Consider the following 15,477-nt stretch of genomic DNA (forward strand, 5'->3'; position numbering starts at 1 on the left):
GTGTACCTTCGATATTCCAGCATCTGCAGTTCCCTTTTGAACATGATGCCTAGCTGAACTGATCTCATCTGCCTGTACATGATCCATGCCCCTCCCTGCTCTTCCATGTGCCTAAACAAAAGCCTTTTGAACACCACTATCCTATCACTACCACCATTAGCAAAGCATTCCAGACCCCGCCACCCTCTGTAAAAAAATCCTGCCCCACAACCATTGCACGGTGGCGCAGCATTAGAGCTGCTGCCTCACAGCGCCAGAGTCGAGTCGAGTCAAGAAGTTTATTCGTCACATACACATACGAGATGTGCAGTGAAATGAAAGTGGCAATGCTCGTGGACTTTGTGCAAAAAGACAAACAAACAAACAACCAAACAAACTATAAACACAATCACATATTCTTTTACATATTAAATATTGTGGGCGGAAGGAAAAAACGTTCAGTAGAGTTAGTCCCTGGTGAGATATGAGTTTACAGTCCGAATGGCCTCTGGGAAGAAACTCCTTCTCAACCTCTCCGTTCTCACAGCATGGCAACGGAGGCGTTTGCCTGACCGTAGCAGCTGGAACAGTCCGTTGCAGGGGTGGAAGGGGTCTCCCATGATTTTATTGGCTCTGGAGTTGCACCTCCTGATGTATAGTTCCTGCAGGGGGGCGAGTGAAGTTCCCATAGTGCGTTCGGCCGAACGCACTACTCTCTGCAGAGCTTTCTTGTCCTGGGCAGAGCAATTCCCAAACCAGATGGTAATATTTCCGGACAAGATGCTTTCCACCGCTGCTGAGTAGAAGCACTGGAGGATCCTCGGAGACACTCTGAATTTCCTCAATTGCCTGAGGTGGTAAAGGCGCTGCCTTGCCTTACTCACGAGTGCTGCGGCGTGTGATGTCCATGTCATATCCTCAGAGATGTGGACTCCCAGATATTTGAAACAGCTCACCCTATCCACAGTATCCCCATTTATCCTCAATGGTGTGTACGTCCTCGGATGGTGTGCCCATCTAAAGTCCACGATCAGCACAATCAGTTTTTTTGATGTTCAAGAGGAGGCTGTTGTCCTGACACCAGAGTGCCAGATCAGCCACCTCCTCCCGGTAGGCCGGGCTCAGCCACCTCCTCCCGGTAGATCCGGGTTCGATCCTGACTATGGGTGCTGTCTGTATGAAGTTTGTACGTTCTCCCCGTGACCAGCGTGGGTTTTCTCCGGGTGCTCCGGTTTCCTCCCACACTCCAAAGACGTCCAGGTTTGTAGGTTAATTGGCTTCGGTAAAATTGTAAATTGTCCCTAGTGTGTGCAGGATCGTGTTAGTGTGCGGGGATCGCTGGTCGGCGCAGACTCAGTGGGCCGAAGGGCCTGTTTCCATGCTGTACACTAAAAAAAATCTCCATTAAACTTTCCCCCTCTCATCTTATAGCTATTCCCTCCAGTGTTTCAACCCAGGGGGAAAGGTTCTGGCTTTCCACCCTATCTATGCCCCTCATAATTTTATATACTTCTATCAAGTCTCCCCTCAACCCTCACAAATCCAGCATCTGCAGTTTTTTTTCATTTGCAATAATGGATGTCCTCCTGCACCACATTCTGCAATCACTTTGTCGTGAAATATTGTTGGGGCTTGTTTATGCAAAGAAAAATTCAAAGCTGCTACTTAACAATAGAAAATTACAAATGTTTAATTTAGACCATAAGGCAAACACCCCAAAGGCAAGAGTTGGTCTTGACTACACATGTGCTTTTCATCTTCTTTGTTAAGGTGCCGTTTGCAAGGTTTGTGGCAAGAAACAACATCACCAATTTAAAAAGGTGAGTTTACTGAAGCTGCTTGGATTTCACAATTGGGGGTCCATTGTGTGTCTGAAACGTGAAGACCAAGTTAGTCTCCTAGTTGGTGCCAAGTCAGATGACTCTGGTCACTGACAAGCCTTGCATCATTTGGGTTACAGAAAGGTAACATCGATTGATGTTCTGCTTGCTGGTTAGTCCTGTGTGATGTGCCTGTGGGACAGCTAATGTGATGACATGATCAGATTGGGACACGATGCCCCTGTTGCTCAATACCCTGCTGTCATTCACTGTCCAAGCGCATGAATGGAGTCTTAAGGGCCTGTCTCACTTGGGCGTCATTTGCGCGTCACGCAGATGGCGCGCAAAGATCTCGTACATCCCAAAATCCAGGGGCGCCGCGCGTGACAACGCATCACTGCCTACGACACCACGCACCATGTGCGCGTAATGCTCACCATTCGCGCATCACGTGCGCGTCACGATGTCGCGTAAATGAAGCCCAAGTGGGACAGGCCCTTTACTTGAGTTAAGAAGAGTTGATCATAAGGTCATAAGGAATACTAGAATTAGGCCATTCGGCCCATCAAGTCTACTCCGCCATTCAATCATGGCTGATCTATCTCCCCCTCCTAATCCCATTATCCTGCCTTCACCCCATAACCTCTGACACCCGCACTAATCAAGAATCTATCTATCTCTGCCTTAAATATAACCACTGATTTGACGTCCACAGCCTTCTGAGGCAAAGAATTCCACAGATTCACCACCCTCTGACTAAAGAAATTTCTCCTCATCTCCTTCCTAAAAGCACGTCCTTTAATTCTGAGGCTATAACCTCTGGTCCTAGACTCTCCCACTAGTGGATGAGGGGTGGGAAATGATTTTAGGAGACATGACATAAAATTATTTCACTGGTTGGGACCAATTTAATTACCGAAGATGAACCCACAAAAAAATGGGGTAACTCAGCGGGTCAGACAACATCTCTGGAGAAAAGGAATAGGTGACGTTTCGGGTCGAGACCTTTCAAAAGGTGAACCGAAATGTCTCCTATTCCTTTTCTCCACAGATGCTGCCTGAGTTGGCTCCAACTTATTGTGTCTATATTCGGTTTAAACCAGCATCTGCAGTTCTTTCCAACCTATTTAATTACCCTTTGGTGTAAATTAGATTCCATATCATGACTGGACTTTGGACTTAGAATAATGGCGGTGCCCACATGTATAATTTATACAAAAATAATTTCACTGTGCAGTTGCATATGTGATGAATAAAACACTATTGAATATTGACTGGTGTACCACAATAATCAAATGAACACAATTCTCCCCAAAATGCTGCTTCGCAGTATATTGAAAGCTGTGCTTTCCTCCCTGCACTCAAAAGGGCGTCACGGTGGCGGAGCGGTTGAGTTGCTGCCTTACAGCGAATGCAACGCCAGAGACCCGGGTTCGATCCCGACCATGGCTGCTGTCTGTACGGAGTTTGTACGTTCTCCCCGTGACCTGCGTGGGTTTTTTCCCGAGATCTTCGGTTTCCTCCCACACTCCAAAGACGTGCAGGTTTGTAGGTTGATTGGTTTGGTATAAAATGTAAATTGTCCCTGGTGTGTGTAGGGTAGTTTTATTGGTTGAATAGTGCTTTATTGTCACACGTGTAATGTACAGTCAAATTCTTTTTTGCGTGGATCGCAAATGCTCAAATGACTATCGTATGTGTTGCTTATTCTCCAGGTACTGTATTGAAAGGGTGTTCAGACCTCGGAAACGGGACCGCTGCCACCCTAAAGAACTCTTGGAGTGTGCGTTTGATATTGTAACACCAATCACCAGCAATCTGCTGCCAGACGCCGAGGTCATCCACACCATTGCCGAGATCATCCAGTTGTTCCCTGTACTGCAGGTTGGGATTCACTTCATCGTCCGTAACCTCTTCCAATCCAGTTCCTTTTTTTAACACCGCAGACTGAACATGCACAGCACAGCACAGGAACAGGCCCTTCGGCCCGCAACTAGATGCAGCAAAAAAATTTTGCTAGTTGCAGGAAAAATGTTCACAATGTTGGGCGAGTCCAGAACCAGGGGCCACAGTCTTAGGAGATTGAGGGGGGATCTTATAGAAACTTACAAAATTCTTAAGGGGTTGGACAGGCTAGATGCAGGAAGATTGTTCCCGATGTTGGGGAAGTCCAGGACAAGGGGTCACAGCTTAAGGATAGAGGGGAAATCCTTTAAGACCGAGATGAGACAAACATTTTTCACACAGAGAGTGGTGAATCTGTGGAACTCTCTGCCACAGAAGGTAGTTGAGGCCAGTTCATTGGCTATATTTAAGAGGGAGTTAGATGTGGCTAAGGGGATCAGGGGTATGGAGAGAAGGCAGGTACGGGATACTGAGTTGGATGATCAGCCATGATCATATTGAATGGTGGTGCAGGCTCGAAGGGCCAAATGGCCTACTCCTGCACCTATTTTCTATGTATCTATGTCTTAGAATAAAGGGGAGGTCATTTAAGTCTGAGGTGAGAAAAAAACGTTTTCACCCAGAGAGTTGTGAATTTGTGGAATTCCCTGCCACAGAGGGCAGTGGAGGCCAAATCACTGGATGGATTTAAGAGAGAGTTAGATAGAGCTCTAGGGGCTAGTGGAGTCAAGGGATATGGGGAGAAGGCAGGCACGGGTTATTGATAGGGGACGATCAGCCATGATCACAATGAATGGCGGTGCTGGCTCGAAGGGCCGTATGGCCTCCTCCTGCACCTATTTTCTATGTTTATATGCAACATAATGCCAAGTTAAATGGATCTCAGATAGACACAAAATGCTGGGGTAACTCAGCGGGACAGGCAGCATCTCTGGAGAAAAGGAATGGGTGACGTTTCGGGTCATAAGTGATAGGAGCAGAATTAGGCCGTTCGCCTCATCAAGTCTACTCCGCAATTCAATAATGGCTGATCTATCTTCCCCCTTAGCCCCATTCTCCTGCCTTCTCCCCATAACCCCTGATATCCACACTGATCAAGAATCTCTCTATGTCTGCCTTGAAAATATCCATTGACTTGGCCTCCACAGGCAAAGAATTCCACAGATTCACCACCCTCTGACTAAAGAAATCCCTCCTCATTTCCTTCCTAAAGAAACATCCTTTTATTCTGAGGCTATGACCTCTGGCCCTAAGCTCTCCCACTAGTCGAGACCCTTCTTCAGACTGAGAGTCAGGGGAGAGGGAGAGATGGAGATATGGAAGGGTATGGTGTGAAAACAAGAGATGGAGCATCACAGAGGGGGAACAGCGAGAGAGTGTGTTGGAGAATTTTCGTCGGACGTGATCAATATACCGTCTCTTCCCTGCACTGCCATGTGCCAATCTAAAAGCCTCTTAAACGCCACTATCATATCTAGGGTTGCCACCTGTCCCGTATTAGCCGGGACATCCCGTATATTGGGCTAAATTGGTTTGTCCCGTACGGGACCGCCCTTGTCCCGTATTTGACTGCTACTACTCGGGTCGAGGTAGTGCAGCCCATGGAGTGCAGCAGCAGCGCCTCGCCCGTGGCCCCGTCGGTCGGCAGCCCGGCCTTCGGACCTTCGCTTACTGCCGACACCACCACCCCTCCTTCTCATGGCCGATCATCGGTTCACGAGTTGGACGGGGTGCTTGACTTTGCGCACAATGTTGCGCGGCCCCGGCCCAAAACTCCTCAGCTGGCCCGCCGGCTGGGCTTTGTGTGCAGTCCAGCACCCGGGCCAACTCATCATTCACCCAGACACGGCTGAGTCGGTCAACGAATTGCCGTGGGGAATTTGTCCCGTATTTTGTGACCTTTGTTCCTTATTTGGGAGTGAGAACGTTGGCGACCCTAATCTTATCTGCCTCCACCACCTGTTTATTGGTAATGTGTACCAGGCCACCACCATTTTGTGTAAACACAAGTAGATAGAGTGGCAAAGAAGACATATGGGATGTTTACTTTCATAGGTCAAGGCATTGCGTATAAGTGTTAGGATGCATCTTTATACTTCTTTGGTTGGGCAGCCTTTGGAGTATTGTCTGCCGTTCCAGTCGCCCCATTACAGGAAACATCGAGTCACAGTCATACAGCGTGGAAACAGGCCCTTCAGCCCAGCTTGTGCACACCGGCCAACATGTCCCATCTACACTCGTCCCACCTGCCTGTGTTTGGCCCATATCCTTCTAAACCATGTCATATCCAGGTATATGTCTAAATGTTTCTTAAACATTGCGATTGTACCTGCCTCAACTACCTCCTCCAGCAGCTCATTCCATACACCTACCACCCTTTGCGTGAAAAGGTTACCCCTCAGATTCCTATTAAATCTTTCCCCCTCACCTTAACCCTATGTCCTCTGGTCCTCGATTCCCCTACTCTGGGCAAGAGACTGTGCATCTACCTGATCTATTCCTCTCATGATTTTATACACCTCTATAAGATCATCTCTCATCCTCCTGCGTTCAAAGGAATAGAGACCCAGCCTATTCAACCTCTCCCTATAGCTCCGACCCTCTAGTCTCGGCAACATCCTCGTAAATCTTCTCTGAACCCTTTCAAGCTCAACTACTTTCCTATAAAATGGTGCCCAAAACTGAGCACTAAATGCGGTCTCACCAACGTCTTATACAACTGCAACATGACCTCCTAACTTCAATACTCCATACTCTGACTGATGAAGGCCAAAGTGCCAGAAGCCTTTTTGACCACCCCATTTACCTGTGACACCACTTTCAGTGAACAATGCATCTGCACTCCTAGATCCCTCTGGTCCACAACACTACCCAGAGCCCGATCATTCCCTGGTCCTGCTCATGTTAGACTTTCCAAAATGCAGCACCTTACGTCTCTCTATATTAAATTCCGTCAACCATTCCTCAGCCCACCTGCCCAACCGATCAAGAACCCGCTGCAATTTTTGACAACCATCTTCACTATCGACAACACCACCCACTTTTGTATCATCAGCAAACTTGCTAACCTTGCCCTGTACTCATCCAAATCATTGATATAGATGACAAACAGCAATGGGCTCAGCACCAAACCCTGAGGCACACCACTAGTCACAGGTCTACAGTCCGAGAAGCAACCTTCTACCACTACCCTCTGCTTCCTTCCATGAAGCCAATTTTCTATCCATTCAGCAATCTCTCCTTGAATCCCATGGGATCTAACCTCCTAGAGCAGCCTTGTCAAATGCCTTACTAAAATGCATGTACCCGTCTACAGCTCTGCCTCTGGGTGGTGGAGGCAGATACAATAGTGTAATTTAAGAGGCTTTTAGATAGGCAGGTGTAAACTTAGACTTAGACTTAGATCCTTTATTTGTCATTCAGACCTTTCGGTCTGAACAAAATGTCGTTGCCTGCAGCCATACATGTAATAATAAACATCAAAACACACAATAAACACAAATTAACATCCACCACAGTGAGTTCACCAGGCACCTCCTCACTGTGATGGAGGCAAAAATCTTAGGGTTGCTGTCTCTTCCCTCCTCTTCTCCCTCTGCGCTGAGGCAATACTCCACCGGGCGATGGTAAGTCAGTCCCGCGGCTCACTGAGCTCGGCGAACGGGCCGGTTCAAGCTCCGCGGCCCGGGGGTGGTCGAAGCTGCCGCCCTCCAGTCCAGCGGACGCAGCTGTTGCCGCTGGAGCTCCGGAAAACAGGCACCAGCCTGTGACCCACGAGCTCCCGACGATGTCGTCCACTGGCCCGCGGCCAAGCCCCGGATTCAGGTCAACGCCGCCTCAGCCACCGGAGCACCGTCTCAGCCCCGCGCCGGGCAGCCTCAGCCACCGGAGCGCCGTCCCAGCCCCGAGCCGGGCCGCCCTCACGGGAGCGCCGTCCCAGCCTCAAGTCGTGCCGCTGCCACCGGAGCGTCTCAGCCAGCACCGTCCCAGCCCTGCGCCGGGCCGCGCTCACCAGAGCGCCAAGTCGTGCCGCTGCCACTGGAGCGCCCGAACGCCGCCACAGCTCGAAGACGGCCAGCCTCGCGTTGGTGAGTCCTGGCCGGCTCTACCTCCGGAGCCTCGAGGTCGGTCGCAGGTTGGAGGCCGCCAGCTCCGCCATTAGGCCTCAGCGCAGACGGAGGCAGAGAAGGGGGATACGACAAGAAAAAGTCGCATTCCCCCGAAGGGAGAGACTGAAAGCCCTGTTTCGGCCCCCCCCCACACATAACACAACCTAATAACCAAAATGTAACTAAACAAGACAAAAAAAACAACAATAAAAAGTAAAAACAGACGGACTGCAGGCGAGCCGCAGCCGTTCAACAGCGCCGCCACTTCCGGATGGGATATGGATCTTATGCAGGCAGATGCGATCAGTTCAGCTGGGAACCATGCTTGGCACAGGCAAGGACCCATTCCTGTTCTCTGTTCCAGATCGACTTTATTGTTGCGTGCACAAATACGGTGAGGTAGAGGGGCCGTGAACAATCTTGCTCTCCGCTCAACACCAGTCAGGATAGTTGACCACACCATCTCCACAAACGTTCTCAAAGCTGGTGCCCCACAAGATGGCGTTCTCAATCCCCTGCTCTACTCCTTGTACACTCACGACTGTGTTGCCAAATATGGCTCTGAGTCGTCTATACATCACAAACAACAGAGGTGCCCGGGCAGATTCCTGCGTCGCTCCAATGGTCACACATCTTCAAACAGAGTAACACAGTCTGAAGAAGGGTCTCGACCCGAAACGTCACCCATTCCTTCTCTCCAGAGATGCTGCCTGACCCTTCCATCACCACTCTCTGTCTTTTATGGGTAAGTCAGTTATATATCAGACCAAGGCTGGACCTTCACAATGCTCTTGGAAGTGTTGTACAACAGAGGGATCTAGGAGTGCAGGTACATAATCTTTGAAGGTGGCATCACAGGTAGTTAGGATGGTGAAGAAGGCTTTCAGCACATTTTGCAGATGACACAAATCTGGTTGGCAGTGTGAACTGTGAGGAGGATGCTATGAGAATGCAGGGTGACTTGGACGGGTTGGGTGAGTGGGCAGATGCATGGCAGGTGCAGTTTGATGTGGATAAATGTAAGGTTATCCACTTTGGTAGCAAAAAACAGGAAGGCAGATTACAATCTAAATGGCGTCAAGTTGGGAAACAGGGAAGTATAACGGGATCTGGGAGTCCTTGTACATCAGTCTATGAAAGTAAGCATGCAGGTACAGCAGGCATTGAAGAAAGCGAATGGCATGTTAGCCTTTATAACATGAGGAATCGAATATAGGAGCAAAGAGGTCCTTCTGCAGTTATATCGGGCCCTAGTGAGCCCACACCTGGAGTATTGTGTGCAGTTTTGTTCCCCTAATTTGAGGAAGGACATTCTTGCTATTGAGGGAGTGCAGCGTAGGTTTACAAGGTTAATTCTCGGGATGGCGGGACTGTCATATGCTGAGAGAATGGAGCAGCTGGGCTTGTACACTCTGGAGTTTAGAAGGATGAGAGGGTATCTCATTGAAACATATAAGATTGTTAAGTGCTTGGACACGCTAGAGGCAAGAAACATGTCCCGATGTTGGGGGAGTCCAGAACCAGGGGCCACAGTTTAAGAATAAGGAGTAAACCATTTAGAATGGAGACGAGGAAAACACTTTTTCTCACAGAGAGTGGTGAGTCTGTGGAATTCTCTGCCTCAGAGGGCGGTGTAGGCAGGTTCTCTGGATGCTTTCAAGAGAGAGCTAGATAGGGCTCTTAAAAATAGTGGAATCAGGGGATATGGGGAGAAGGCAGGAACGGGGTACTGATTGGGGATGATCAGCCATGATCACATTGAATGGCGGTGCTGGCTCGAAGGGCCGAATGGCCTACTCCTGCACCTATTGTCTATTGACGTTCATGAATCTGAGTATTGAGTAAAGAAGTCGGGAAGTCATGTTGCAGTTGTACAAAACGTTGGTGACGCCACATTCTGAGTCATGTGTTCAGTTTTGGTCACTCTTCTGCAGGGAAAATATGTTGTTAAGCTGGAGAGGGTGCAGAGAAGATTTACGAGGATGTTGCCAGGACTCGAGGGGTTGAGCTACAGGGAGAGGTTGAGCAGGCTGGGACTCTATTCCTTGGAGTGCAGGAGGATGAGGTGTGATCATATAGATGGTATCAAATCATGAGAGGAATAGATTGGGTAGATGCACAGAGTCTTTTACCCAGAGTAGGCGTATCAAGAACCAGAGACAGGTATAATATGAGAGGGGGAAGATTTAATTGGAAGCTGAGGGGTACACTGTGCACACATAGGGTGTTGGGTATATGGAACGAGCTGCCAGAGGAGGTCGTTGGGGCTGGTACTATCACAAGTTAAAAGACATTTGGACAGGTACATGGATAAGAAAACTTTAGAAGGATATGGGCCAAACGCAGGCAGGTGGGGCTAGCCTAGATGGGACATGGGTGAGTTGGGCCGAAGGGCCCGTTTCCACACTGTATGACTGGCTTGAATCCAGACAACCAAGTCAACATGACTCATGCTTCTTAATCTTCTGCATCAGCCAACCATGAGGGAATTGATCAAATGCTTTACTAAAATCCATGTAGACCACATCCACTGCCCAACCTCACCGATCACCTTTGTCAGCTCGTCAGATAAAAACTCAAATCAAATTAGCAAGGCTTGAGACGCCAGGGACTGCTGCTGTAGTGGATTTGCATTGGCGAGCTATACTGTTCATCGCACGCCAGATAGCCCCTACATTTACCGTTGATATTATTATATGCCATAGTGATGGGGAATTGTAACCGAGCTCTCGGCCTGCTTTGAGTTTCATTGCTTTAAATAACTACCCTGCCGAGAAATGTGAAAGTTTAAATTAACAATTCCGTGGGAATTTGCTGCACTAATATTAAACAAGAAAGAACTTGAAGGAAAACTAGTCCCAAACAGTCGTTCCTTTCTTTTTTTAACATAACCAGGATTATAATGTTTAGTTTAGTTTAGAGATACAGCGTGGAAACGGGCCCTTCGGCCCACCGAGTCCGCGCCGACCAGCGATCCCCGCACATTAAAGGGCCTGTCCCACTATACGACTTTACCCAAGAGCTCTCCCGAGTTTAAAAAAAAAAATCAAACTCGTGGTAAGCATGTAGAATGTACGTAGCGGGTATGTCGGAGCTCGGGACGTCTCTTAGCGGCTCGTAACGCAAATGGCAGGTACTCGGGAAACGCGGTAAGCTCGTGAAGTTTTTTCTACAGTGTGAAAAATGTCCACGAGAGCCCCGAGTACCTACGAGCGACTATTACCGTAATTCTCCGAGTTCGAATCAGGGGAAACGCGGGAGAACTCTTGAATTACCTCGTACATTGGGACAGGCCCATTAGGCCTCATTTGGAGGATTGCGTGCGCTTCTGGTTGCCCCATAAACAGGTCAAATGTGGAGAGGAGGTGCAGAGGAGGTTTACCAGAATGCTGCATGGATGAGAGGGTTTCAGCTACAGGCAGATGTTTCATACACTTGGATTGGTTTCTCTGGAACATCCGAGGTTGCAGAAGGACATCCATGATTGCAAATCTCGTACAGTGGGCCAGGCCCTTAACACTACCCTACACACAAGGGACAATTTACATTGATACCAAGCCAATTAACTTACATACCTGCACGTCTTTGGGGTGTGGGAGGAAACAAAACATCTCAGAGAAAACCCGCGGGAAGAACGTTCAGACTCCATACAGACAGTGCCCGTAGTCGGGATGGAACCCGGGTCTCTGGCGCTGTAAGGCAACAATTTTACCGCTGCGCTACCGTGTGTTGAAAGACACAAAATGCTGGAGTCTTTCAGCGGGACAGGCAGCATCCCTGGAGAGAAGGGACATGTTGATATGATTATCCTGGTTAAGTCCGTCAGAACTAATTGCAAGTATCTGGTTTGCAGGAGAGAAACTACAGCATCTATCTGAATCACATCTCCCTGTTGCGATCGGTCCTGCTGCACTGCGGGATACCAGAGGACAAACTCCAGCAGGTGTGCAGCATCCTCTGTGATTCCATGGTAAGGTCATAAGTAATTGGAGCAAAACTATGCCATTTGGCCCATCAAGTCTATTCCACCATTCAATCATGGCTGATCTATCTCTCCCTCCTAACCCCATTCTCCTGCCGTCTCCCCATAACCCCTGACACTTGTACTGATCAAGAATCTATCTATCTCTGCTTTAAAACTATCCACTGACTTGGCCTCCACAGCTTTCAGTTGCAAATAATTCCACAGATTCACTACCCTCTGACTAAATAAATTTCTCCTCATCTCCTTCCTAAAAGAACATCCTTTAATTCTGAGGCTGTGACCTCTAATCCCAGACTCTCCCACTGGTGGAAACATCCTCTCCACATCCACTGTATCCAAGCCTTTCACTAACGTACTACTCTGTACGTTTCAACGAGGTCCCCCCTCGTTCTTCAAAACTCCAGCGAGTAAAGGCCCAGTGCTGGCAAACGCTCATCGTAGGTGAACCTACTCATTCCTGGGGTAAATCAGCGGAGCAGACTCGACCACACAACCAGCAAAAGCTCTGGCATCAGAACGTAGTTCAGTTATTGTCACGTGTACCGAGGTACAATGAGAAGCTTTTTTGTTGTGTGCAAGACAGTCAGTGGAAAGACAATACATGATTACAATCCAGCCATTCACATGATAAGGGAATATCGTTTCGTGCAAGATAAAGCCAGCAAAGTCCGATCAAGGATAGTCCGAGGGTCACCAATGAGGTGCATAGTAGTTCAGCACTGTTCTCTAGTTGTGGTGGGATGGTTCAGTTGCCTGATAACAGCTGGGAAGAAACTGTCCCTGAATCTGGAGGTGTGCGTTTTCACACTTCTGTACCTTTTGCCTGATGGGAGAGGGGAGAAGAGGGAGTGGCCAGGGTGCGACTGGGCCTTGATTATGCTGCTGGCCTTGCCGAGGCAGCGTGAGGTATAAATGGAGTCAATGGAAGGGAGGTTGGTTTGTGTGATGGTCTGGGCTGCGTCCACAATTCACTGCAATTTCTTGCAGTCTTGGATGGAGCTGTTCCCAAACCAAGCTGTGATGCATCCTGATAAAATGCTTTCTATGGTGCATCTGTAGAAGTTGGTGAGAGTTACCAACTTCTCACTAACTTTAGATTAGTTTAGTTTAGAGATACAGCGCAGAAACAGGCCCTTCGGCCCAACGAGTCCGTACCGACCAACGATCCCCACACATTAACACTATCCTAGGGACAATTTTACACATACACCAAGCCAATAAACCAACGCGCCTGTACGTCTCTGGAGTGTGGGAGGAATGGTCTTCGGCAATTTCTTGCGGATATTTCCATTTCTTCCAATTCGTGGTCCCTCACAAACCTTGACTTGACTTGACCTGTCGCTTTGTGTGTCACCTGCTGCAGGCAGTCCCCGGGTAATGACAGGGTTCCGATCTCAGGGACTGCCCGTGCGATGAACTGTTTGTCATTCAATGAACAAAGGTGGCGTGTGTGGGAGGGGGCCACGGTCGGTCACGACTGTGATGGGAGAGCGAGCAGGGGTGAGGAGAGCGGACACCAGCCGGCCCTCAGCGCTCCCTGCCCCGCTCGCTCCCTCCAAACCCCTCATGTCCCCTTCCCATCTGGCAGGAGGTGCCTGAGCATCCATGCCACTGCTCACCCACACACCCGCTCATTTGTGTGATCATAACCGAGCAAGGACCAGGTAGATTGAGGGCAACGGGAGGGACGACAGATGGCACAATGGGCTAAGTGTTCGGCTGGCAACCGGAAGGTAGCCGGTTCGAATCCCGCTTGGAGTGCATACTGTCGTTGTGTCCTTGGGCAAGACACTTCACCCACCTTTGCCTGTGTGTGAATGTGTGTGAGTGATTGGTGGTGGTCGGAGGGGCCGTAGGCGCAGATTGGCAGCCACGCTTCCGTCAGTCTGCCCCAGGGCAGCTATGGCTACAGAAGTAGCTTACCACCACCGAGTGTGACTGAGGAGTGAATGAATAATGCGATGTAAAGCGCCTTGAGTATTAGAAAGGCGCTATATAAATCCCATCCATTATTATTATTATTAATTAACTTTGTATTTAGTCTGGAAGTATTAGTTTAGAGATACAGCGTGGAAGCTGGCCCTTCGGCCCACCTAGTCTGTGCTGACCAGCCATCCCCGCACATTAAGACTATCCTACACACCCTGGGGACAATTTTACATTTTACATTCATACCAAGCCAATTAACCTACAAACCTGTACGTCTTTGGAGTGTGGGAGGAAAACTGAGCAGCCGGAGAAAAGCCATGCAGGTCACGGGGAGAACGTGCAAACTCCGTACAGACAGCACCCATAGTCGGGATCGAACCCGCGATGTAAGGCAGGAACTCTACCACTGCGCCACCGTGCCTATAGACAATAGGTGCAGGAGTAGGCCATTCGGCCCTTCGAGCCAGCACCACCATTCAATGTGGTCATGGCTGATCATCCACAATCAGTACCCCGTTCCTGCCTTCTCCCCATATCCCCTGACTCCACTATTTTTAAGAGCCCTATCTAGCTCTCTCTTGAAAGCATCCAGAGAACCTGCCTCCACCGCCCTCTGAGGCAGAGAATTCCACAGACTCACCACTCTCTGTGAGAAAAAGTGTTTCCTCGTCTCCGTTCTAAATGGCTCACTCCTTATTCTTAAACTGTGGCCCCTAGTTCTGGACTCCCCCAACATCGGGAACATGTTTCCTGCCTCTAGCGTGTCCAAACCCTTAACAATCTTATATGTTTCAATGAGATTCCTTCTCATCCTTCTAAACTCCAGAGTGTACAAGCCCAGCTGCTCCATTCTCTCGGTATATGACAGTCCCGCCATCCCGGGAATTAACCTTGTAAACCTACGCTGCACTCCCTCAATAGCAAGAATGCCCTTCCTCAAATTAGGGGACCAAAACTGCACACAATACTCCAGGTGTGGTCTCACTAGAGCCCTGTACAACTGCAGAATGACCTCTTTGCTCCTATATTCGATTACTCTTGTGTTCAAGGCCAACATGCCATTTGCTTTCTTCACTGCCTGCTGTACCTGCATGCTTACTTTCATAGACTGATGTACAAAGACCTCCAGATCCCGTTGTACTTCCCCTTTTCCCAACTTGACGCCATTTTGGAAGTATTAGTATCCCCTTTTCCCAACTTGACGCCTAGTTCCCTACCGTGGTGATGTTGTCGCTGTTTTCATCGCCATTCTCAAAGGCAATGTCTGAATCAATATTGGCTTGCAGAAAAGCTGCACAATATGTAGCACGTGAAATATCAAGTAATGCTTCCCTGCTTTGTTCTCCCAATTCCACCTGCCTCGTCCTCCCCACCAGATACACACAAAATGCTGGAGTATTTGCTCAGCGGGTCAGACAGCATCTCTGGAGGGAAGGAATAGGTCAAGACCCCTCTCTATCCTCTCCGGCCCCACTGCCTGTTGCAGCGCATTCCATTCACCCTGACCTCTGTTCTTCAGCCATTTTCCTGTAAGGCGCAGGAGGAGGCCGTTACAGATGGTGGCAGAAACTTCCGTTTAGTTTAGAGATACAGGGCAGAAACGGGCCCCTCGACCCACCGAGTCCGCGCCGACCAGCGATCACCCCGTACACTAGCACTATCCTACACACTAGGTGCAATTTGCAATAATACCAAGCCAATTCATCTATAAACCTGCGCGTCTGTGGAATGTGGGAGAACCCGGAGACAA

General features: G+C 49.0%; 1 protein-coding gene across 3 annotated transcripts in view; it reads left to right on the plus strand.

Annotated features, from left to right (window-relative positions):
* eif2ak4 (eukaryotic translation initiation factor 2 alpha kinase 4) overlaps positions 1-15,477 on the plus strand; it is a 125,492-nt gene that overhangs the window by 81,231 nt on the left and 28,784 nt on the right. For all 3 annotated transcript variants that reach the window (XM_033026581.1, XM_033026582.1, XM_033026583.1), the window contains 3 exons: positions 1,750-1,799; positions 3,515-3,683; positions 11,667-11,783. In XM_033026581.1, coding sequence (XP_032882472.1) covers positions 1,750-1,799; positions 3,515-3,683; positions 11,667-11,783 — 336 coding nt within the window. The remainder of the gene's footprint in view (positions 1-1,749; positions 1,800-3,514; positions 3,684-11,666; positions 11,784-15,477) is intronic.

This window comes from Amblyraja radiata, chromosome 9 (genome assembly GCF_010909765.2).
Source record: "Amblyraja radiata isolate CabotCenter1 chromosome 9, sAmbRad1.1.pri, whole genome shotgun sequence".
Lineage (NCBI taxonomy): Eukaryota > Metazoa > Chordata > Chondrichthyes > Rajiformes > Rajidae > Amblyraja > Amblyraja radiata.